The sequence below is a fragment of the Moschus berezovskii genome, chromosome 4 (genome assembly GCF_049115385.1).
Source record: "Moschus berezovskii isolate FMDL1 chromosome 4, NW_MosBer_1.0, whole genome shotgun sequence".
In the NCBI taxonomy this organism is placed as follows: Eukaryota; Metazoa; Chordata; class Mammalia; order Artiodactyla; family Moschidae; genus Moschus; species Moschus berezovskii.
In genome coordinates this window covers 72,105,909-72,132,053 of record NC_142463.1, presented here as the reverse complement: position 1 = coordinate 72,132,053, position 26,145 = coordinate 72,105,909, and the positions used below count along the sequence as shown (strand labels likewise).

The window sequence follows — 26,145 nt, the reverse complement described above, 5'->3', positions numbered from 1 at the left end:
CCTGCTAATACAGGAGATGAGGGTTCGATCCCTGCATTGGGAAAATCCCCTGGAGAAGGGAATGGCAACCCACTCCAGTATTCTTGCCTGGGAAATCCCATGGATAGAGGAGCCTTGGTAGGCTACAGTCCATACAGTCTTGAGGAGGAGCCTGGTGGGCTACAGTCTATGGAGTCACAAAGAGTTGGACATGGCTGAGTATGTACTAATGGTAGTTTTATTCCTAGTTTTTAAAGAAATCTCTGTACTGTTCTCCATACTGACTGTATCAGTTTACATTCCCACCACCTGTGCAATAAGGTTCCTTTTCTCCACATCCTCTCTAGCATTTATTGTTTGCAGGTTTTTTGCTGATGGCCATTCTGACCAGTATGAGATGGTACTTCCTTGTAGTTTTGCCTTACATTTCTCTAATAATGAGCAATGTTGATCATATATTCCTGTGTTTATTGGCCATCTGTATGTCTTCTTTGGAGAAATGTCTACTTGGGCCTTCTGCCCATTTTTTGATTGGGTTGTTTGTTTTTCTGATATTGAGCTGCATGAGCTGCTTGTATATTTTGGAGGTTAATCATTTGTCTGTTGCTTCATTTGTAATTATTTTCTCCCATTCCAAGGGTCACTTTTTTTCATCTGGTGTATAGTTTCCTTTGCTGTGCTTTTAAATTTAATTAGGATACAGTACCTCTTTATTGCAATTTTAATGTGATTCCCAGTATCAGTAGCGAAACTGTCCATCTAACTACACACTAGCTCGTGTTTTTCCAAGTGATGTCATTTCTCCACTCACCAGGCCAGTACTGTTTTAAGCGTCTAGTTCTTCATTTTCCCATAAACAGCTGGAAATGACCTTGTGGTCCACTCTTAGTCCTCTTGGTTATCTCCCTGGTTAACCTCCTCTCTGGCATTTCAAACGTGTCCAGAGAGATTCATTTGCAGCTGAGGCAGCCAGTGTCTCAAGACCACTTTGAAAATATCTAGTCTCAGAGGGGCTGGGGAGCTAGGCGCTGGCCTGACAGCAGTGACCTTCAGCTGCTAAGGGAGTTCTCTCTTTGGTCATCACCGCTCAGTCACAGGCCTGTGGCTGTATCATCTCCTTCATGAGGAGGCCCGTCAGTCCAAGAACAACATTTCTCTCATTTTCCCTCTCTCTCGCCAATGTTATTCTTCCCTTGATGAACCCATGGAGTGTGGTGGGAAGGGTTAGAGTTTAGATTTTCTGCATAGTGGAGAGAACACACACACACACACAGACGCGCACACACGCACACGCGCTTATACTCATTCATTCAAACCAGCATTGATTGAGCAGCTGTACTCTGAGGCTACGGAGGTGAATAAAATAAAATATGGTCCCTATTCTCAGTGAGATCATAGTCCAGTAAGGGAAATAAACAGGCATGTACATATTGTATTGAATTATTATTTGTTATAGTAAAGTTTTATATTATAAGATAATTATAACCCAATATAATATGTGTACTCCTTTATATGTTTTATAATGCATAGGAAATAGGTGCCGATGAGATGTTATTAATTCTGTGAGTTGGTGGTGGGGAGGGAGGAAGGGGAAAGAGTGGTCAGAGAAGATGGAAATGAATAGAAATACGATGGGGACTCTCTAGACTTCTTGGTTCAGGGAACTCCAAATAGTTTGGATTTGTTGGAGCATAAGGAGCATGGTGAGGAAATGAGGCTGGTGAGATGGACAAGGCCTTCATGGATGGCATCTAATAAAATATAAGATGAGAATGCTATACTCTCCCACATGTTAGTCTTACCTGAAAGAACATGGGTTTAGTCAGGATATCGGCCAATGGAAGCAAAATCTTAATAGATTCAAAGCCTCTTGCTATCTCTTCCTCCCCCCACACCTCTACCCCCACAGCTCCCCAAGGTGTTGAGATGTTGATAGAACTTCATACTGGAGGACAGAGTAACTGAGGGCTCTAAGTTCCAAGGCCGTGTCCACATGCATGTAGGCTGAGGTTGCCAGCAAAGGGCAAACTTCCTCCCAGTTATTGGGGTCACCTTTCCTGATTGTTGATGTGCCCTCGTGCATGGGTTGGTTAAGGATGGTAAACCAGTAGTCCCCTAGGCTGCAGGGTCGGTGCTCTTTGGCACCACTACTACATGTGAAGAAGCCTATTGGTCACACTCGTCTTAAGTCTTTTTGTATTGCATTTCAGTTAAATGCTCTAGGAATGAGGTCATTTGTGGTAAACGGATACCCACAAGCTAGAACTCAGTTCAGATGTATAAACCTTCTAGTCCCTCACCTCAGTAAGTTTTAAGTTGATGATTTTTGCACAGTGCCTTCATATCTGGGAACCGTGCTTTACTTAGCAGCTTTGTGTAGACTCTTTGTGTGTTCTACAGTCATCATTTGTGAATCAAGACGGTTTTATTCTGCCTTTTCCAATTCTTATACTTTATATTTCTTTTGCTTATTTAAATGCACTGACTAGGACCTCCAGGACAGTGTATCAAAGCAGTAATAGGGGATATCCTTGTTTCTGATCGGTTGATTGGTTTTAGTAATGATTCTAATACTTCACCATTAAGAATGAGGTTTTTACCAGATATGTTTGTCCTTTTTTATTTCTAGTTTGTGATGAGTTAGCTTTTTCCTTGCTGAGATCATGAAAAGTTCGTGGTATTTTTTTAAATCCTCTTCTTCCCCCCATTAATTAGAAGCCCCAAATGATTTTTCCTTTAATCTGTTAATGTGGTGAATAGATTTTCTCAAGTTAAACTGACCCTGTATTCCAGGAGTCAACCCAGTTTGATTATGATGTATTTTTATACATTCTTGGATTCTTAGGTTTGTCAATATTTTGTTTTAGGATTTTTTTTTTATCTCTTCATGTGTGAGATTAACCTATACTTTTTCTTTCTTTTATTAACCTGGTGTCCTTTAGTACCAAAATTATAATATCCTCTTTTTCAAATTTCTTGAGGAACTTATATAATCTTCATAGTAATAAATTCCAAAGTTTGGCAGAACTTCCTGGTTAGAAAAACCATCTAGATCTGTAGCTGTTGAACAACTGACTCAATTTTTTAATCGTTATAAATAGGACTCTTCAGGTTTTCTGTTTGAGTCTGTTTAGTATTATTTTTCCAGGAACTTGTTTTTTTCCTAAGCTTTCAAATTTATTGGTGTAAAGATGTTCATAGTATTCTCTTACTGTGCTCTCTTGTATCTGTGATTATGTGCTGTGTGTGCTCGTCCCTCAGTCATGTCCAACTCTTTGTGACCACAAGGCCTGTAGTCCGCCAGGTTCCTCCTCTGATTTTTCCGGCAAGAATACTGGAGGGAGTTGCCATTTCCTCCTCCAAGGGATCTTCCTGACCCAGGGATCTCTGATTATACCCCCACTTTATTTCTCAGCTGTTTTGTGCCTTCTCTCATCCCCCGCCCCAGAGTATATCTGTCAGAGGTTTATTTTATTAGGCTCCTGAAGAACCAGGCTTCGTTTGTTGCTCCCTTACTGTATCATTTTTTGTTTTTTAATTTCTGCATTTTAAAAATCTTTAATCTATTTTTAAAATGTTCGTTCTGCTCTTTTAAGCTGGAAACAGTTAATTTCAGTCTTCTCTAAAGGTGAGCATTTAAGGCTCTGCTGCTGCTGCTGCTGCTAAGTCACTTCAGTTGTGTCCGACTCTGTGTGACCCCATAGATGGAAGCCCACCAGGCTCCCCCATGCCTGGGATTCTCCAGGCAAGAACACTGGAGTGGGTTGCCATTTCCTTCTCCAATGTGTGAAAGTGAAAAGTGAAAGTGAAGTCGCTCGGTCGTGTCCAACCCTTAGCGACCCCACGGACTGCAGCCTACCAGGCTCCTCCATCCATGGGATTTTCTAGGCAAGAGTACTGGAGTGGCTTGCCATTGCCTTCTCCGATTTAAGACTCTAGTTTCCTCCAAAATAACCACTTGGATTGTATCCTGAATATGCTGTATCCTACAGTGTGTAAATCTGTCTTGAGTTTAATCTGGTTAACAGTTACCATGTTTGGTGATACGTTTGGGTTTATAGCTACCTCTTATTCTGTGTGTCTGTACTGTTCGTACATTTTTCTAACCTATGGTCATTTTTTTAACTGCCTTATTTTGAATTGCTTTAAAAAAAACCCTCTATTCCTATTCATTCAATGGTTAGTTTAAAAATACCTTTAAATGACTTTATACAACATAATAGAGTAAAACAATACCTTTCCTTCTTCCCGAGCAGTGCAGGATTTAGAACATGCGCTTCGGGCACCTTCCACTTGGCTCCTATGTCAGTGTTGCCCTGTGTTTTAGTTTGTCTTTTAAAATTGTAATTAGTTACACATACCATAAAATTTACCTTCTTAACCATTTTTAAGTGCATGGTTCAGTAATGTTAAGTACATTCACATTGTTGTACAACCAGTCTCCAGAATTCTCTTCAGCTTGCAAAGCTGAAAATCTGCAGCTATTAAACAACAACTCCCCGTTCCCTGCCCCCCGCACACACACCCCCCACCCCTGGTCACCACAATTCTACTTTCTGACTCTGATTTTGACTACTCTGGGTACCTCATATAAGTGACATCCTTATGGGCATTTGTCTTTTGTGACTGGCTTATTTCACCTACCGAATTGTCCTTAAGGTTCTTCTGTATTCTAGCATATGTCAGGATTTTCTTCCTTTTTGAGGCCAAATGATATTTCGTGGTATAGATCACATTGTGTATGTAGCACATTTTGTTTATCCATTCATCTGTTGATGGACAGTTGGGTTACTTCCACCTTTCGGCTTCTGTGAATAATACTGCTATAAATGTGCACAAATATCTCTTCAAAATCCTTGCTTTCAATTTTGGGGATACATATTCAGAAGATAAATTGCTGGATTGTATGGGAATTCTACTTTTACTTTTTGAAGAACCAGCATACCATTCATTTTCCACGGCAGCTGTACCGTTTTACATTCCCAGCAACAGTGCGCAAGGATTCCAGTTTCTCCACGTTCTTACCAACACTTGATTGTTCGATTGTTTTTTAACTCCACGGATTAGACATTGTCTTGTTTTCACCATCAGTGCTGTTTTAGAGTTGCCTATCCAGAGATCAAATTGCCAACATCCGCTGGATCATGGAGAAAGCAAGAGAGTTTCAGAAAAACATCTATTTCTGCTTCATTGACTATGCCAAAGCCTTTGACTGTGTGGATCACAACAAACAGTGGAAAATTCTGAAAGAGATGGGAATCCCAGACCACCTGACCTGCCTCTTGAGAAACCTGTATGCAGGTCAGGAAGCAACAGTTAGAACTGGACATGGAACAACAGACTGGTTCCAAATAGGAAAAGGTGTACGTCAAGGTTGTATATTGTCACCTTGCTTATTTAACTTATATGCAGAGTACATCATGAGGAACGCTGGGCTGGAAGAAGCACAAGCTGGAATCAAGATTGCTGGGAGAAATATCAATAACCTCAGATATGCAGATGACACTACCCTTATGGCAGAAAGTGAAGAGGAACTCAAAAGCCTCTTGATGAAAGTGAAAGAGGAGAATGAAAAGGTTGGCTTGAAACTCAACATTCAGAAAACAAAGATCATGGCATCTGGTCCCATCACTTCATGGGAAATAGATGGAAAAACAGTGGAAACAGTGTCAGACTTTATTTTTTTTGGGCTCCAGAATCACTGCAGATGCTGATTGCAGCCATGAAATTAAAAGACGCTTGCTCCTTGGAATGAAAGTTATGACCAACCTTGATAGTATATTAAAAAGCAGAGACATTACTTTGCCAACAAAGGTCCGTCTAGTCAAGGCAATGGTTTTTCCCGTGGTCATGTATGGATGTGAGAGTTGGACTGTGAAGAAAGCTGATCGCCGAAGAATCGATGCTTTTGAACTGTGGTGTTGGAGAAGACTCTTGAGAGTCCCTTATACTGCAAGGAGATCCAACCAGTCCATTCTAGAGGAGATCAATCCTGGATGTTCATTGGAGGGACTGATGCTAAAGCTGAAACTGCAATACTTTGGCCACCTCATGCGACGAGTTGACTCACTGGAAAAGACTCTGATGCTGGGAAAGGTTGGGGGCGGGAGGAGAAGGGGACGACGGAGAATGAGATGGCTGGATGGCATCACCGACTCTGTGGACATGAGTTTGAGTGTACTCCGGGAGTTGGTGATGGACAGGGAGGCCTGGCGTGCTGTGATTCATGGGGTCGCGGAGAGTCGGACACGACTGAGCGACTGAACTGAACTGAACTGATATATTTACCAGTTTCTTTGTGCATCCTTGGGTCTTTGATCCAAAGCTTTCCTTCTGGCGTCCTTTTCCTGCTTCCTGAAGGGTATTCTCTACTTCTGTTGTCTCTGATTGTCTTTATTCACCCTTGTTCTCAGTAGTTTTCTGGGCAAGGGATTTTGTGCTCCCCGCTTTCCCTTTTGGCTGATGAAAATCTCCTGTCAGTCTAATTGTCGTTGCTGTCAGGGCAACGTTTCTTTGCTCTTCTGCTGCTTTTAAGATCTTCTCTCTTTTTTTTTTTTTGGTAGTCTGTAACTTCCTTAAAATGTGTTTATTTTTGTTTTATACTGCTTAGGACTCATGGGATGCCTGAATCTGATAATCAGTATTTTTCATTAACTCTGAAGTTTTCCCATCATTATTTGACTGTTGCTTTTTACCTTTCTCTGTTCTCTCTTTCTAGAGTTCTGGTTAAATATAAGTAAACCTTTTCATTCTACCTTCTGTGTCTCTTTTATATTTCCGTGACTCTTTCTCTGCTGTGTTTTGTATAATTTATTTATTTATTTTAATTCATAAATATTTTCTCTAGTAATGTCTGGCTTATTTATAAGATTTTATTTATAGCTAGATGTTGTGATCAATTATTAATTTCTAGATGTTAGATTATTTTTGTTTCTGCCTGCTTATTCTTAAGTCACATTTTTTATTCCATCTTTATAAAAAATTATCATGCATCATTATGTTATAGCTTACCTCTGAAATTCCAATATCTGAATTCTTTAGGGATCTCAATCTGTTGTCATTTCTGCTAATTTTGGAAATTGTCATTGGGGCTTGTTTTCTGGTGTATGTAATTATTTCTAAAAGGGAGTTTATATTTAACCAAACTTGTGGATATCCTGTGTAGCTTTCTGTTGATGAAGTTTTCCTCCAGAAAGCACTTTTACATTGTTCCCTGACTAATTAATGGTGTCACTAACCCAGACACTTTAATATTTTTCTCAGTTTTGGATTCTTTATGAAAGCAGGTCATATAAATTTGCATCCCAAAGGATGACTTGTGGTTTACACATTCTTAGGGGAGACTCTTATTACTGCTGTTTTTTCCATCAGAATCTGTGGGGGAGATAGTAGCTCTCCTTGGTTTCCTTGGCTAGAGCATGTTTTTGTGTTGTGTTGTGTTTAGCACATTCCTTCTTTAGTGGGTGATGTAGCCCTGGTCTGATTGTTCTAGCATTATGCAGGGAACTAACTTCAGAGTCAGTTGCTCAGTCTTGCGGACTCCCGGGGCTTAGCCTCCCTGCTTTCCTCCTTATCTTTTGTTGCTGTTCACATTTTGTGCTCTTAATTTGTTCTCTTTTTGTATCTATCTTATATATATGTCTGTGTTTCCTGAGACTTTCCCTTTCTTGTGACTTCAACAATATATTTGAAAATACATTTGTAATATGATTATCATTTAGATTTGAGACTACCTGGTCTGCCAGGTTAAGCAAATGAAGGTCCCAGGGTGGAACTTTCTATTTTTCTGAGCCTTTATTTGGATTATATAGATAGAAGGTGGTTAATTGTGCATTATATGTTCATTTGTCCTTGCCCTTGTTTATTTATTAATTGGCTACTATGTGACAAATACTTTGGTATGTGCTTAGTATACATTGATGAGTAAAAGACAGAAGTAGCCTCTGACCTCACAGAGCTTACAGTCCTGCGGAAAGGACATACACAAGCAGTGGCAGCTGAGGTGGGGTGATGGAGGAGACCGAAGTGTTATGTAAAATTGGGCATTCTTATCTAGCTTCTGCACAGCTCCTGTGTTTTATTGTTCCCTGGTTTTCCTTCATGAGTTAACTATTTTTGCTGGTGTGAAGGGATTACTTAAATATTATATTTTGTTACACTCTAAGGGAAGGATTTCTGTGTTCATAGTTTGAGGGATGTGAAAGACTCCGGAAAATAACTATCTATTGAGATGCAAGGAGAGCTTATTTGGGATATTCAGTAGCTAAATGGCAGCAATCATGTGTGCACGACTAACCATGGAAAATGGGTGGTAAAGGGATAAAGTCCTACTAATTCAGATCCTGGTAGTCAGTACAGTGTAGTGCTTGAGGCAAACATGCATGTGTGCTCAGTCATGTCTGACTCTTTGCAACCCCGTGGACTGTAGCCCGCCAGTCACCACTGTACATGCCAAGAATACTGGTGTGGGTTGCCTTTTCCTCCTCCAGGGAATCTTCCTGACCCAGGCATAGAACCCACATCTTTTATGTCTCCTGCATTGGCAGGCAGAATCTTTACCACTGCGCCACCTGCAAAGGTGTTTGCTAATTCATTGTTAGCAAATATATTGAGTCCCTACCAAGCGCTAGGCACCATCTACCTGGTTCCCTTAGAGAGAATTCAGTGAGTGTCCTTACCTCTGTCTTTCCTTTCCCCCACTACATCCTGCCATTTACCAAGGTCTATCTATTCTCCCTTCTAAAAGTCTCCCTCACACTCCGCCTGTCACTCTAACCCAGACCTACTCATCTCTTACCCAGACCACAAAGTATCCTTCCCTTTAGTCTTCTGGCTCCATTTGGACCACACTAATCTATTTTCCACACTGTTGCGGGGAGATTTTTCTGAAACACAAATCTCTGGTTATTCTCCAGCATGAGAGCCTTCAACGAATCCCACTGCTTTCAAGATAAAGTGTAAATGTGTTTACACGGCATCCAAGCCCCTGATAGTCTGGCTCTGCCTCTTCTTCATCCTGATCTCCCAACCCCTCACCAGACCTGTTACCTCCCCCAACCCCCTGCTTCCCTTGGTAGTTCTTTTACTCCTTAATTCAGCAACTGGTTTCTGGGCAACTGCTGTGTCCTGAGCACTGGGGACACCCAGGGGAACAAAGCAGAGAAAGCCCCACTCTTGCAGGATTATATTCGAGGGAATAGACAGACCATGAGCAAATAAAGATATCATAAATTATCACATTATATGGGAAAAAATGAAGCCAGATAAGGGGATAGAGTGTGGTGGTGGTGTTCATTTAGATAGGCTGGTTAAGGAAATGATGTTTGAGAGACATCTGAGTGATGTGGGCCTCAGTGAGCTTTCAAGTATACACGTGCTAAGTTGCTTCATTTGTATTTGACTCTGCGACCCTATGGAATGTAGCCCAGCAGGCTCCTCTGTCCATGGGTTTCTCCAGGCAAGAATACTGGTTGCCATGTAGAGTAGGTTGCCATGTCCTTCTCCAGGGGATCTTCCCCACCCAGGGATCGAACCCTCATCTCTTAGGTCTCCTGCATTGGTAGGTGGATTCTTTACCACTACTGCCACCTAGGAAGCCCCTTCAAGTATATATAGGGAGACTATTCCAGGCAAAGGAGCAGTGAATGCCAAGCCACAGCAGCAGGAGCTGACTTGATGTGTTTGCACAACAGAAAGAAAAGTCAATAGGGCTTGGATGGAATAGGCAACAAGCGTGTCAGTGTTCTTCTGCTGAGTAACAAGTTACCACAGACTCGGTGACCTAACACTCATCTGTTACCTCACAGATTCTGTAGGGCAGAAGTCCCATGCGGCTCGGCTGGGTTCTCAGCTCGGGGCCTCACTCACGATACCAGTGACTGCACTCTCACCTGAGGTTCTGGGGTAGGGATTCTGCTTCCACACTCATTCAGGTTGTTGGCAGAATTCAGTTCCTTGTGGTTGTAGGACTGTGGGCTCTGGCTATCTGCCAGGAGCAGCTCTCACCTCCTGTGGGTTCTGTCTTGTCATAGACCCTCTCATGTCAAATTCCCCATGTCAGCTGACTTGTGACATTATTAACATCTGCAGAATCCCTTCACAGCAATACCTGGATTAGTGTTTGACTAACTCATCGAGGGACAGGAATCTCAGGAAAGGGGCATCTTTGAAATTCTGCCTAACACGGGTTGGAGAGCTGGCTGAGTTCATGCCATCCAGGGCCTCAAAGGCCACAGTGGGGACCTCGAGGTTTTGTTCTGACAGGATGGGAGCTAGTAGAGGATTTGGAGCAGGGCAGTGATCTGAGTAAGGATCATGCTGGCTGCTGTGTGGAGGTTGTAGAGATGGAGCAGAACTGGGGATTGTATTGCAGAGTCCGGGTGAGAGAGGATGGTGGCCAGGGCTAACAGAAAGTCAGCTCCTCAGTGCTGTGGTCCCCCGTGTGTACTGTATTATCACATGCTACTCTCTTTGCCTGAGGATTTCTCATACCACCTGCCCCACAGCTTCTTCACTGGGACAAGTCCCTACTCAGCCCTCAAACCTTAACTCAGATGTTGCCTCAAGGCCTCTCCGTGGAGCTTCCCTCCCACTGACTCTCTCTCTCTAACTTGAATTGTGCTGAGTCGGTTGATCTGTTTTCCCACTTGCCCGCAGCCTCTCTGTAAAAGCAGCACCTGTGTCTTTGCTTCTTGTATTTCTGTTGTCTGGCCTACTGCAGTTGCTTGCTAATGTTTTGGGATAAATTCAAGAACTGGGGGGGGAAACTGAGTGTGAATTGAGCACATCATTTCTCTTGGATTGCTCACCTTGTAGAGGGAGATACCATTATATAAATACCATTACAATAAACATGCATGGAAGCGCCAGAGGAATAGTGCAAATTCTGCACATCAGTAGCGTTCATGGAGGACTCTGGTGGCTCAGTTGGTAAAGAATCTGCCTGCAGTGCAGGAGTACCAGGTTCGATTCCCTGGGTCTAGAAGTTAGTCTGGAGAAGGGAATGGCAACCCACTCCAGTATTCTTGCCTGGAAAATCCCACGGACAGAGGAGCCTGATGGACTACAGCCCATGGGGTCACAAAGAGTCGGACACGACTGAGTGACTAAACCACCACCTGTGTGCGTGGAGTTTAAGGGGAGCCCCAATCTGAAATAGCTGGATCTAGTTTCTCACATCCCTCCATTGTATGAAATAATCATGTTATCACAGGCATTTCCTTTTTATGTTATATCCAAACAAACATTTGTGTGACATCACTGTTAGCCGTTAATTTAGCCTATAATATTTAAGTAAACATCCATTCACTTAAAACATTCTCATTTAAGACAGACACAGGGCACTTCCATCTCCATCTTCATTTGAACTGCTCAGAAAAGATCTATGTCAGTGAAATTCTGTTTGTGTATTCAAGGCGGAGAACCTCTTAACTCAAAATAGCAAACACTTCTAGCTCAAGTGTCCCTTTAAGAGAGAGGAAATTATTAACCTGGTTACTGATGAGAAACAAACTAAAATAGTAAATATGTGTAACATTTCTGGGACTCCCAGCAAGACATCCTCAGTATGAACTTGAGAAAGTGGGACACTGGAAAGAATGATTTAACCAGAGTAAACACAGTGATGTTATTTAAAACTTAATAAACTTAAGAACAGAATAACAGGAGAGTCCGATTTCATCCTGCTATTTTCCTGCGGTCTGCGGATGGTGCTCTGCATGGCAGCCTGCCTGACAGAGGGTGCATGGTGCCCACCAGACTCTCAGGGGTAGAGATGCACACAGCATCATGGATTCACATGGGTGGGGATTCATAACTGGCATAAGCAAAAAAAAAAAAAAGATTAAAAAAGCTTTTCATTTATATTGCCAAGTTTCTCTGTTTGTTTTCTAGTGAACTCTGTTGGAGAGAATAAAGATGTGGTTTAAGGAGTGTTTGCTGCACAGTCTTATATGAATAATTGGATATTCTATTTCAAATTAGAGGCTGGGGCTACAAGGCTGACTGCTATTTTCCAGCTTATGTCTTCTTTGTGGTTACATGGATTAGAGTTAGGGTTAGGCTGGCTGAGAAAGGAGACACAGCACTTCTACATTAAAATATTTGGGTTGGCTAAAAAGTTTACTTGAGTTTTTCTGTAAGATGGTACAGAAAACCCTGACGAACCTTTTGGCCAACCCAATATACTTTTAATTTGGTTCACGGCAATGCTTTTTAAGGCTTTTGGATTTATAACATACTTTCTTTGTCTTCCCTCCCTTGCTCTCTGAAAAGGGTGAGCAGAAGAATGCAATCTGCCTGCAATGCAGGAACCACAGCAGACACGGGTTTGATCCCTGGGTTGGGAAGATCCCTTGGAGAAGGAAACGGCAATGCACTCCAGTATTCTTGCCAGGAGAATCCCCATGGACAGAGGAGCCTGGCGGTCTGCAGTCCATAGGGTTGTAAAGAGTCGGACACGACTGAAGCGACTTAGCACTCACGCACTGTTCTGCTTACAGAATGAACAGAGCTCTCTTAGCAGGGTTCACTTGGGGATGGGGTCAGGAGGAGACTTCAGTTTTTATCTCTAACCAGCACCTCCTGTTTCCTTCTCTTCTGCCAAGAGAAGTGTGTGTGGTTCAGTTCAGTTCAGTTCAGTCGCTCAGTCGTGTCCGACTCTTTGTGACCCCATGAATCACAGCACGCCAGGCCTCCCTGTCCATCACCAACTCCCAGAGTTCACTCTAACTCATGTCCATCGAGTCGGTGATGCCATCCAGCCATCTCATTCTCTGTCATCCCCTCCTCCTCCTGCCCCCAATCCTTCCCAGCATCAGAGTCTTTTCCAGTGAGTCAACTCATCACATGAGGTGGCCAAAGTATTGGAGTTTCAGCTTTAGCATCAGTCCTTCCAATGAACACCCAGGACTGATCTCCTTTAGAATGGACTGGTTGGATCTCCTTGCAGTTCAAGGGACTCTGAAGAGTCTTCTCCAGCACCACAGTTCAAAAGCATCAATTCTTCGGTGCTCAGCTTTCTTCACAGTCCAACTCTCATATCCATACATGACCACTGGAAAAACCATAGCCTTGACTAGATGGACCTTTGTTGGCAAAGTAATGTCTCTGCTTTTTAATATACTATCTAGGTTGGTCATAACTTTCCTTTCAAGGAGTAAGCTCTTTTAATTTCATGGCTGCAGTCAGCATCTGCAGTGATTTTGGAGCCCCAAAAAATAAAGTCTGACACTCTTTCCCCATCTATTTCCCATGAAGTGATGGGACCAGATGCCATGATCTTTGTTTTCTGAATGTTGGTGGAGGGTCAAATGGGAACACTGGAGTCCATGTCCATGCAAGCCTGGGGGGGATGCTTGGGAGAACACCCCAGGCTCATCTGTCCTGGAGCCACTGGGCAGGAGAGCAGGGTGGTAGGGAGAGCAGGTACATTACCGAGCTGGGTCCTTGGACTCTTTAATCAATAGAAACTGATAAGAGGTCAGATGCCACAGGAGGGAGTGAAAACAAGTAACAGGTGCCCTTGCTCGCCAGCCCCCGGTGGGGGAGAGCTGGTCCCTCAAATGGGGTGAGGGGAAGGAAAGCTTGGTGGGTTGGGCTAGAAGGGTGATGCAGATGATCTTCCAACCCCCTTGGTCCTGTTGGGTGCAGAGGGCATGCGCAGTATGCTGCTTTTGCTCCCAGCAGCCCAGAAATGGCAGCTGAATTTTGGCCTTTTTGTATCGTGCTATTCAGGACCTGCCCCAACCATGGGTGGATGCAGTTATTTTTAGCTCCTTATGGTTTCTTTGCATTCTGTTGCTCTGGGTGATATTTGTCTGGGTACAAATATTTGCAGTAAAGGGTCCCAGGTCCCAGCTTGTCTCACAAGGGCCACCCTGCCTGGAGGTGACCCCACCTCTGAATGGGGACCCTAATGACTGTAGCTGGGGCTGCCTCAGGAACCACCCAGACACAGCGCCCAGCCTGATCCATGTTGGTTACCACACCCCCTTCCCAATAGAGCTTGAGGGATCTGTCCTGATAGAAGGAGCTCAGCTTTCAGGTCCATCTCTAGAAAAGAAAGAGAGGAATATTTCAGCTTTCGAAAGGTAAAAGGAAAAGGATTTTTACAGGTAAATCTGGTGAGAAAAGCAGATCCTGGGCAAAATTCTAAAAAGAATGTATTAAAAGAATGACCTTTGAACACCTAAAAAACAGTTAAAATTACAGATCATGACTATATGATCTTGGTATTTGGCAGCTGTTTCCTCCAAAATGAGTGAAATGAAGCTCAGGGAAAATATTTGACCTTGTTAGTTGCCAATGAAAAAATTCCAGTGAAAAATTAAAATTTTAGAAGACTCATGGAATCATCCACCATGAGCTTGACAATTCTCTATAGGAAGTAACTTCTAATGAGATTAGTGATAATTTAACAAATGTGATTTTTTTTTACATTATAATGAATTGGGTCAAAATTTGGCAGATCTGCATAACTCAGTGAACCAATATTTTCCAGAATAGTGGTTAAAGAATCAGACATGGCAAAAGATCCATTCAAAGTGCAGGACAGATGGAAAAGAGTAAGAGAGATGACTTCAGAGTCCACAGCTAACCTTTAAGAAACTATTACTTGTCAAGGTTTGGTATGTTCTTAAAGTAGAACATCCATAATTATATGAAAAACCTATTAAAGTATCCCTCCCTTTTCAATTACATAACTTCATGAGGGTGGATTTTCTTCATACCAAAAACATATTTTCTTTCTTCAACCAAAACATATCACAACATTTTGAATGCAGGAGTAGATGTGAGAATTCACCTGTCTTCTAGTAAACCAGATGTTAAAAAGATCTGCAAAAATATGACAGTGTCACTATTGTCACTAAATTTTTGCTATAAAAACATGTTTTTCATAAAAATGTTATTTATATAAACATTTTAATGGATTTGCCTTTAAAGTATGAATTAACAGACACCTTGAAAATTTCTCAGGTTTAATTTCTAATATCAGTAATCGGTAGATATAACCCACATGAACAAAATTTTTCAGAGTCCTCAATTATTTAGTGTGGAGAGATTCCCAGGACCAAATCATTGCCATAAACAGCACACACCTACATTGTTATCCATGCATTAAGACACACATGTATGAGTGTATATAATGGACGTTTTAGAACATACCTAAAAATAGGTACTTGAAAAAGATGAGAAACAGCATCCAAGTGGCTGTAACATCTTTCTGCACTCCCCGGGCCAGACCACTGGACCAGATGATTAGCATGAGACTGGATGCCTATAGAAACCCAGGAGTTTGAGAACTTAAAAGGGAGCTTGGCCAAAGCCCTCTGACAAAGTTTATAGTCCCGCTCCATGTGGTCTCATGGTCACAAAACCTGAAAACATCAACTTGATGTCCAGACTGCAGAAGGAGAGCTGGTGACCCAGCACAGCAGACAGACTCGGCCGCTTTGGGAAAAGATGCCTGATGAACCAACACAAGCTTAGTGGCAAAGAGTATGCTTGGTTTTAAGGCTCTGAAAGACTGATTTATACTCTTCTTTGATGGAAGTGCACCAGGGACTCTGAGTTTAAGCCCTTCTCGGATTCTTTGGCCTTACAAAGGGACTCATTTCAGAAGCTCATGTGCTCGCACAGCCTAGAGGAGCCAGCCTGCCTTTGTGTGCATGCCCTCAGTGGACAGACCAGTCCAGGAACAGCTCTGAGGTTGGGGTCCATTTTACAACAAGATGGGCTGCCCCTGAGCTGTGGGAGCCACTCCTTGTGTCCCAGCAGGGGTCCTGCTGCCCCTGTTCAGGAGAGAAGTGCTACAGTCTCCCGGGGGTCTCTCCTAAGAGGCAGGTGTCCAAGCCCCTGAGGGTCTGGGCTTGAGCTCATTCTTCCAGAGGCGGCTGCCTGTGGGTGGGGATCCCCCACCTCCTGAGGGCCATGTGCTTTCTGTTGATATACTGACAACCTCCCCAGCAGCTTCAGAGCCACTCCGTTCTTTAAAAAGTGATCTCATCTCTTCAGGGGAATGTGTTGATTTTGTGAAGCTTAAGTCTCTAAAGGCACTGTCTTTTCACATCCTGTGTTATGGTGGGCACCTTGCTATAAGTCTGCCAGTATTGGAAGCATCAACTCTCACGTGTCTCCTCCCTTCCTTTGCCTAAGATCCTCTTCCACTGTAATAAATCAGCCTCCTTGGTGACACCGCTGCTGTTTACTTGTCTGGTTAATCCTAACAGTATTGTAATAGATCTGAGCAGACGTTAGATGGGGAAAGAAGAAACACTGGGGTACCAAAGAAAATTAGAATGAGTTACTCCGCTCGACAGCAAAAGACAAAGGGGATTTGGAAGCAGAGCTGGGTTCAAAACTCACCTACCTGGGTGGTGGGTGACCTTGGGCAGCTGTTCTCCCCACCTGAGCTGCTGTTTTCTGTCGGAGTGGGCGTGACACAGCGCCTGGTCCAAAGTGCTGCAAGGCCCTGCTTTATTGGTGTCTCTTACTCCTCACAGCTCTTTACCTCAGACTTTTAGGCTGATTTTTATGCTTTAGTGACTCTAGAATTACTCGCCATAAATAGTCTAATATTTGGAGCTTGAATTTTATAGGAAAACACAGGTCTTTTCTAACTTCCTTGCTGTGGATATTGTCTGGGAGGTGGACTCATCTTGGTAATACAAATGAATAGGGTGAAATAATGTTAGATACATTGTACCCAGTGTGAGAATGAATTGTTCCCAATTGTTCTCATGTCTATATTTTCTCTTTTCAGGGATCAGCATCTTCTGGACCCAACTCTGGAATATGTGAAGGTAGGAAACCAGGATTTAACATGTGGCAGGGCCCCTGTGGCAACAGGCTTTTCATTTCTAACAGTGTTGTCCTCTGACTTGTTAGAGTGAAACCTCCAGGATGTAATTTGACTCTCTTGGGCCTTTAGTAATCTTTGCAGGGCTCTTATGCCACCCTATTTTATATATATAAACTTTCCCCCTTGTCTGAAGCCCTGGGAACCAGATGTGTTTTAAAATTTTGGAATTTTTTAGAAAGGTAATATGGTACAGATATCTGACCTCTAAAGGGGGCTAGAGTCACCATCCCATGATGAAACTCATTACTACAGCAGTGTAATGTAAGAATATTCACACAAAGTGAGATGAATAGACTACAGATGATCTTGTGTAAACCACATTATGTTTTTGTCACCAAATGAGCTAGGGTTTGTTGTGCTGCCAAATGAGTTATTTAAAATTTTTCAGTTTTCAGAGTTTGGGGATTTTGAAATGGTAGACGAGGAATTGTGAACTTGTATTTGTCTTCAGTGGAGGACTGAAGGGTCTGTGAGACTTTATTTTACTTATTTATTTTTGGCTGAGATGGGTCTTCTTTGCTGCACTCCGGCTTTTCTCTAATTGCAGTGAGTCGGGGCTACTCTGTACTTGGGATGTGCAGGCTTTTCATTGTGGTGGCTTCTCTTGTAAAACACTGGCTCTGGGGCACCAGGTTCAATAGTGGCTGCTCCTGGGCTCCAGAGCACAGGCTCAATAGTTACGGGCTTAGTTGCTCTGCAGCATGTGGGATCTTCCCAGATCAGGGATCGAACCTGTGTCTCCTGCATTGGCGGGTGGATTCTTTACCACTGAGCCACTCGGGAGCCTTTCTGAGCCATCCTCTCCATCTCAGTAGCCACCCTCTTGTTCAGTGGCTAGTTTGTACCTATGAGCAGTGTAATTCTTTTACTTTCCAGTGGGACTGACATTCAATGTGTCTGAATACTCAGTACTTCTAAACAAGTTTTAAAATGCCTTTCACTTCCTGCTTCTGCCACACACACCCAGTTTTCAGGTGTGTATGTTTGTTTGGTTTTATTTTATTTTTGAGAACTGTAATGTCCGGCACCTACTACAGAAAAGAGAACCCTCATCTGTCATGACAAAATGTATCATTCATTTATAGGAGAAATCATGGCACGAGTTAGGACTTAAAGTGCTTGCCCCCTCGGAGCCATACTTCGTCTTTATTTTTCAAAGGTCAGCCTCCCGGTTTTAGAGCATTTAAGCCTATTCTTGCTTTTCTGTGTGCCTGTGACTGTGCCTGCCCCTGGGTTTTGGCATTTCTTCCTTTTAGACCAGAGGATGGAGGGTTTAAAGCTTATACTGGAGGAGAAGACTCTAGTAGAACCATGTGGTCACTTGAGGCAGTCATAGTAGAGTTTGTTGGAATGGAGGTGGGTATTATGTTTCCTGGCTCTTCTCTCGCGGCTATGCCTGAGTTGCAGCTTGACTGCAGCAAATGTGTAATCCCAAACCAACGGAGCCACCAAGTCAGAATCTGGTCAGAACTTTATAAGTGATGTGTGTGTATCCCTCCTGGGGGCATCACATATGCTTTTGTGCAGGTTGTGCATCGCAGGGAATTAGGGGACACTGTCATACTCTATGATCTGACTTGATCAAAACATAAAAAAGCGTGTCCTGGAATTCTGCAGTGTGTTGATCACAGCAGCCCTTTAGAACTCACTCTGTTCCAGGTCCCAGAAACTGGCCCTCTCCTGCTGCCGGCTTATTCAGGCTGTGCTCACTTCCCTCTTCGCTACTCCACAGCTCAGTTTTTCTCTTTTACTAAAGTCCCAGCCTTTAAGATAGTCCAATGATGAATTCTAAACCTAAGCAGAGACTTTGGGAAGGACTCATTTTAGTATTAATATTTTCTAAGCTATTGCATCTCATTCGTGAATTGGTCATTGCGAGTTGTCGTGTTGACTCAGAAGAGGTATTGGCTACTGTATATAAAATAGATGGCCCGTGGAAATTTGCTGTATGACTCAGGGAACTCAAACTTGGACTCTGTGACAACCTAGAGGGGTAGGAGGGAGGCTCAAGGGGGAGGAAACATATGTATACCTGTGGCTGATTCATGTTGATGTATGACAGAAACCATCACAATATTGTAAAGCAATTATCCTTCAATTACAAATTAAAAGAGCAGTGAACATCAACTCAATCAGAGTATAGACTTCAAGAGGTAACTAAAAGATACTATTAAAAATTGGGACTGTAAGAAGAGGTGTTGGGGTTGTTGGTGCTCCTGTCTGCTGGGCTCCCCTGCTTTCCCTGGCAGCGATAGAACTGCTCCTGATGGTGGCTCAAGGAATCCCCTTTTCTAGGATTCACTGAGGTTTTCTGAAGCTTGCTTTTTGCTATCAACCTTGTCTGAATCTGGTCAGAACTTTAGAGATGACATTTACGTGTCCTTCATCACATGTTTTTTTCTTTCTTTCTCATTTTGCCCTTGGTTTGGAGATATGGCTTGGGGACTTAATGAGCAAATATAAGGGATTTTCATTTATCTCCATGGGCACTAAAACTCTGAAAACATTTTCATAGAGGCCTTGGGCCTCAAGGTCTGAATGGACCCATGAGTCAGTTGTCTTGGGCCAGCAGTCCCATCCTAGCGCTTCTCAAACTTAGCCACCCTCTCGAGCATTTCTGACCAATCCATGCCTCAGAGGCCTCGTAAATTGGTGCCAGCTGGTGCCTAGAGGGTGGCTGAAGATGGATTGAGGGAGGTGAGAGATGTAGATAAGGTGAATGCAGTTTGGCCCCCTGACTTTGAGCTCTTTCTTCCCTATCATCCCTTTGTATACATACTGTGTCTTGGCGTGGAGAAAAGTAGAGATTCTCTGTAAAGTATGTTGCATCACATAGGGCCCTTTCTGAGAGGCAGTTTTAGAAGTTCGTTGTGATCTGAGAATGGGGGAGGGCAGTGAGCAGAACTCTGACTGAGTCCATCTCGGCAATAGAAGCACCCAGTGGTGGCCAGCCGACAGCCGTTCTTATCCTGCTGGGAGTCACAGTCCCAGGTCTCCCTTAACATGGGAGACTTTCTAACCATCTTCACCTGGTTTTTCCAGTACCCAGATTAAGAGAGAAAGGTCTGGGACCACCCTTGCCTCCTCATGTCTAGAGGAGAGGAGACACTGAGGCTGACCCCATAACTCACGGGGTGATGGGGCTGCTGTGTTGTGGCAGGAGAGGGCTGGGTGGAGAATGAGTCCACCGTTCAGTCCTGTCCGGTCTGTACTCTGTGTCCTCCCAACACTCCCCGTCGCTGGTGTTGTTACACATCAATACGGAGGCATGACGGGACCTGGGGGGCAGTTGCCAGGCTACAAGGAGCACCTCTGTGAGAAGACTGGAGAGAAGAGCGCTTGGCAGGGAAGCTCTCGAACTGTTTGGTAGTTCTTTCATTTCTTCAGCAGGCTGACGTGCTGGGGCCTCCCAAGGACACCTTGTTACCCTAAGTGATGAATTCCCTATTGGGATGTGATAAGAAAATTTGAGTAGATCCAAAGAACCCCCGGGAATTTTGGAATCTTTACTCTCCTCTGTTTCTGTCTCTTTACTTTTCTGACCACCAGAGACGGGAGCTTTTTCTTTTTCTACCTTTTCCTTGTGTCCCCATCCCCCTCCTCCTTGCCAAATCCCCCCAAGCCAGGAGCCTAAAACATGATCATCTTCGAGGTCTGATTTTACCTGTTAAGTATAGTAATGAGATACTTTTCTGTAATCACATATAATTGATTCTCTTTCACTGTATCTGAACAACACCCTTCTTGTGGATTGAAAAACAGAAACCTCCATGCAGCTGCACCTTCCTCCTGCTCTTAAGGTAGTGACTTTGGTTCGTGGTGTAAGCTCTGAAATTTTCCTGTGCGTACCTAGCATTCCTTACCCTAGATAAAGCTAATTTTTTTTTTAAACAGAGGAAATAGCTTTTAGAGGGAATGGCCCTAGGCAAAACTGTGTAGCAGTGTTTCTCTTCTGGGTTGCTTTACCTGTTTGAAAGTGAAAAAGTGAAAGTGTTAGTCGCTCAGTCATGTCCAACTCTTTGCGACCCTAAGGATTGCAGCCTGCCAGGCTCCTCTATCCATGGAATTCTCCAGGAAAGAATACTGGAGTGGGCAGCCATTCCCTTCTCCAGGGGATCTTCCTGACCCAGAGATCGAACCCTGGTCTCCTTTATTGCAGGCAGATTCTTTACCATCTGAACCAGCAGGGAAGCCCTGCATACTGCCCCTGTCTATTTTTTGCCATATTTTTACTGCCTTCAATATTTACTCTGTGTCTAGTTTCTCAGACCTGTGTCAGGTAACTGTTTAGAACATTTGATAAAAATAATTGTACTGAAATATGAATACATGGTAACAGTTCAGTGTGCTGTCCTTCCCAGATAGCATTCCAATAGGAGACTCCAAGTTACATAACCCCTAAGATCTCCAGGGAGGGGAGCCTGTCTCACATTCTTGTCTAATTAGCAGCGTGACCTTGGACTTATCCCCTTCTCCCTATGACTTCTGAGGCGGGAGATAGATGGGCCCCTGGCTAAGCAACTGGAGTTTGTCCCCTGTTGGGGCACAGGAGGGAAGAGAAACTGAGTCCTGCCCAGATGAGATAAAACAGAGACCACGGAGTCCTCATTTTCAAACTAAAGGAGGCCTTCCCAACTATACATGAGCAGAAAGACTCCTTGGAGGTCAAAACAGAAAAGGGCATCTTGCCATAGTAGGTGATGTCAACCTACCCATAAGGCCTCATCTCTGGAAACCATTTTGGCTAAGAGATGCGCACACACAGGAGAAGACCCCAAGATAAACCAGATACAGACTCAGAACCAGACAAAGCCAGATGACCGGCCAAAGGAAAGCTGGCAGAAATGCCCCATATAAGTGATTCAAGCCACCACGAGGGTGCAGCTCTATCTGAGTCCACCCATGAAAGTCTAGTCACACATACCTTTTCCTGCTAATAAACATTTTACTTGTTTTATTGCTTAATGTCTCTCTGTGGAAATTCATTTCTACAAAGCCGACAGGCCAGCGCCTTGTCACTGGCCACTATCCCTGGTGGTCTAAAGGCCGGGATTCAGTGCTCTCACTGCTGTGTCCTGACCTCAGTCTCTAGCCAGGAGCAAGAACCCTGCTTCAAGCCACTGCAGACTGAGGCCACCCAAGATCAGTTCCATTTTCCCCACAACTAGAAAACCAGGGAATGGGCCAGTGTCCCTTCTAGTTCCACACTTTTAGGATCCCCTAGGCCTGTGACAGAAGAATTGTATTTAAAAAAAAAAAAAAAAGATCTTAATGAACTGGATTACTATGATGGTGTAGTTAGTTACCCAGAGCCAGACATTCTGGAGTGCAAAGTCAAGTGGGCCTTAAGAAGCATTGCTTTAATAAAGCTGGTGGATGCAATGAAATTCCAACAGAACTATTCAAATCCCTAAAGGATGATGCCATCAAGGTTTTGCGTTCATTATGTCAGCAAATCTGGAAGACCCAGCAATGGCTGCAGGATTGGAAAAGGTCAATCCTCATCCCAATTTCCAAGAAGGGTAATACCAAAGAATATGCTAACCATCGGACAGTTGCACTCATCTCCCATGCTAGTGAGGTCATGCTTAAAATCTTGCATGCTAGGCTTCAGTATTATGCTAACCAAGAACGTCCAGATGTCAAAGCTGGGTTTAGAAAAGGAAGAGGAACTAGAGTTCAAATTGCCAACATTCTCTGGATTATAGAGTAAGCAAGGGAGTTTCAGAAAAACATCTATCTCTGTTTCCTCGGCTACGCTAAGCCTTTGACTGCATGTATCATGACAAACTGTGGAAAGCTCTTAAAGAGGTGGAAATACCAGACTATCTTAGCTATCTCCTGAGAAACCCGTTTACGGGTCAAAAAACAACAGTTAGAAACCTGTATGGGACAGCTGATTGGTTCAAGATCGAGAAAGGAGTATGACAGGGTTGTGTGCTGTTACCCTGTTTGTTTAGCCTATACACTGAGCACTTCATGAGAAGTCTTGGGCTTGATGAGTTACAAGCTGGAATCAGGTAGGAGGAAATCAATAATCACAGATATGCGGATGATGCCAAAGACTGTTCAAACAACTGCACAATTGCACTCATCTCACATGCTAGCAACGTTATGCTCAAAATTCTCCAAGCTGGGCTCCAACAGTATGTGAACCAAGAATTTCCAGATGTTCAGGTTAGATTTATAAAAGGTAGAGGAGCCAGAGATCAAATTGTCAACATCCATTGAATCATTGAAAAAGCAAAAGAATTCCAGAAAAACACCTACTTTTGCTTTATTGACTACGCCAACGTCTTTGACTATGTGGATCACAACAAACTGTGGAAAATTCTTCAAGAGATGGGAATACCAGAACATCTTATCTGCCTCCTGAGAAATCTATATGCAGGTCAAGAAGCAACAGTTAGAACCAGACATGGAACAATGGACTGGTTCCAAATTGGGAAAGGAGTATGTCAAGGCTGTATATTGTCACCCTGCTTATTTAACTTATATGCAGAGTACATCATGCAAAATGCCAGGCTGGATGAAGCACAAGCTGGAAACAAGAGTGCCGGGAGAAATATCAATAACCTCAGATACGCAGATGACACCACCCTTATGGCAGAAAGTGAAGAGAAAGAGTCTCTTGATGAAAGAGGAGAGTGAAAAAGCTGGCTTAAAACTCAGCATTCAAAAAAACAAAGATCATGGTATCTAGTCCCATCACTTCATGGCAGATAGATGGGGAAACAATGGAAACAGTGACAGACTTTATTTACTTGGGCTCCCAAATCACTGCAAATGTTGACTGAAGCCATGAAATTAAAAGATGCTTGCTCCTTGGAAGAAATGCTATGACCAACCTAGACAGCATATTAAAAAGCAGAGACATTACTTTGCTAACAAAAGTTCATCTAGTCAAAGCTATGGTTTTTCCGATAGTCGTCTATGGATGTGAGAGTTGGACCATAAAGAAAGCTGAGCACTGAAGAATTGATGCTTTTGAACTATGGTGTTGGAGAAGACTCTTGAGAGTCCCTTGGACAGCAAGGAGATCCAACCAGTCCATCCTAAAGGAAATCAGTCGTGAATATTCATTGGAAGGACTGATGTTGAAGCTGAAACTCCAATACTTTGGCCTCCTGATGCGAAGAGCTGACTCGTTTGAAAAGACCCTGATGCTGGTAAAGATTGAAGGCAGGAGGTGAAGGGGACTACAGAAGATGAGATGGCTGGATGGCATCACCGACTCGATGGACCTAAGTTTGAGCAAACTCTGGGAATTGGTGATGGAGGGGGAAGCCTGGCGTGCAGCAGTCCTTGGGGTCTCAAAGAGTCAGACACAACTAGGCGACTGAAGCAAACTGAACTGATGCAGATGATAGCCCTCTAATGGCAGAAAATTATGAAAAACTAAAGAGCCTCTTAATGAGAGTGAAGGAGGAGTGTGAAAGAGCCGGTTTAAGACTACATATTAATAAAACTAAGATGATGGCATCCGGCCCCATTACTGCACAGCACATAGAAGGGGAAAGGTAGAAATAGTGACAGATTGCCTCTTCTTGGGCTCCAAAATCACTGTGGACTGTGACTGCAGCCCTGAAATCAGAGGACTATTGCTTCTTGGCAGGAACCTAGACAGTATGTTGAAAAGCAGAGACATTACCTCTGCCGACAGAGGTCCATATAGTCAAGGCTATGGTCTTCTCAGTGGTCATGTATGGTTGTGAGAGCTAGATCATAAAGAAGGCAGAATGCCGAAGAATTGATGCCTTCCAACTGTGGTGCTGGAGAAGACCTGAAAGTCCCTTGGACAGCAAGATCAAACCAATCAAAGGGAGATCAACCCTGAACTGATACTGAAGCTGAAGCTCCTGTATTTTGGTCATCTGATGCGAACTGACAACTCATTGGAAAAGTTCCTGATGCTGAGAAAGATTGAGGGCAGAAGGAGAAAAGGGTGTCAGAGGATGAGATGACTGGAACCGATGCAATGAACATGAACTTGGGCAAACTCCAGGAGATGGTGAGGGAAGGGGAGGCCTGGTGTCCATGGGGTCGCAAGGAGTCAGACACGACTGGCGAATGAACAACAATTAAGCCTTTGGCAAGCTGGAGGGGGAAGGGTTTTGGTAAGGGCTTCTTAATCTATCTCTCTTGATCATAAAACTGCCACATCGATTGGAACAAGGGTGGTATTTTATGTTGTGTCTCCGACATTAAGACCAAGGATGTGACAGATAATAATGGCCCACCCATCATATTACCTCGAAAGACTGGCGATTTCCCCCGACACCCCTGTGTTTGCTATTATAATCCATACTTTCACTTCTGTAACCCCTTCTTGAACCTGTGAAACCTGCTTCCATTTTCACTCTTTATCATTCTTTTCATATTTTCCTGGGGCTACTTCTTTAACCTTCAGGAGTGGCCCCCCACACACACACACTCACATACACCAAGTTTTATCAGTTTATAGTATTTCCTACCTTTCCTGCCTTTATACTTATCTTCCTTTTAGACTGAAGATTCTAATTCTTTCTAGCTTCTTCAGACATAGCCTTACAGTTATATTAATAGAGTCTCTTTTCTGAGAGAGACTTAAAAGTATATATTTTTAGGAAAGGAACTGATTAGCTGCAGCAGAGCTGGGTGATTTTTTTTAAAAAAGAAATGTTCGTTATAGATTTGTGATTTTCCTTTTAGAAGAAATGTTTATTATAGATTTTTGGTTTTAAAATAAATTGTCCTGAAGAAAGACAAATTGGAAAATAAATATAATAATAGCATAGTAGGGAAGACATTGGGGAGACTGTTTTCTCAAATTAATGAAGGTTATATAGGCAAGGCCAGGTTGTAAATAGCACAGTGCCTGCAGACCAAACAGCTCTCCTGACTTCACCGTTAGCAAGTGGCAGGACAGAGTGTAGCCTTTTCTTCCCATGAGCTCCCTCGTGAATGAATAGCCTTTTCTTTTGTTGTCAGCCCTTGTGGACTCTTGCTGGAGCCACTTGTGAGCGTTTCTAGGACGATCTGCAGTTTCTGAGCTTGCTTTGCAGGTTAGATGAAGGGACGGGACTGGAGCCTTACCCTGGAGAGGAGACCAGAGCCCTTGGACTTCTTCCTCTGGGTGTGCACTGGCTACTTAGGAGCCTAGAGCCACTTGAAGCCCCGTCCTTTATAGGGTTAATGGTCCAAAATGCTCTTTCTAAGAGGGGCTTACAGACTTGACAGTCTGCCCAAGGCTCAGATCTCACAAGACCATTTCCTGCAGTCGGCTGGCCAGGGCTACATTAGGTCACCCAGCAGATTAAAAGAGG

At 43.4% G+C, this 26,145-nt stretch overlaps 1 protein-coding gene across 3 annotated transcripts in view; it reads left to right on the top strand.

The window, feature by feature from the left end:
• Positions 1–26,145, top strand: part of BCAR3 (BCAR3 adaptor protein, NSP family member) — a 235,242-nt gene that overhangs the window by 125,516 nt on the left and 83,581 nt on the right. For all 3 annotated transcript variants that reach the window (XM_055402228.2, XM_055402227.2, XM_055402226.2), the window contains exon 3: positions 16,742–16,781. In XM_055402228.2, coding sequence (XP_055258203.1) covers positions 16,742–16,781 — 40 coding nt within the window. The remainder of the gene's footprint in view (positions 1–16,741; positions 16,782–26,145) is intronic.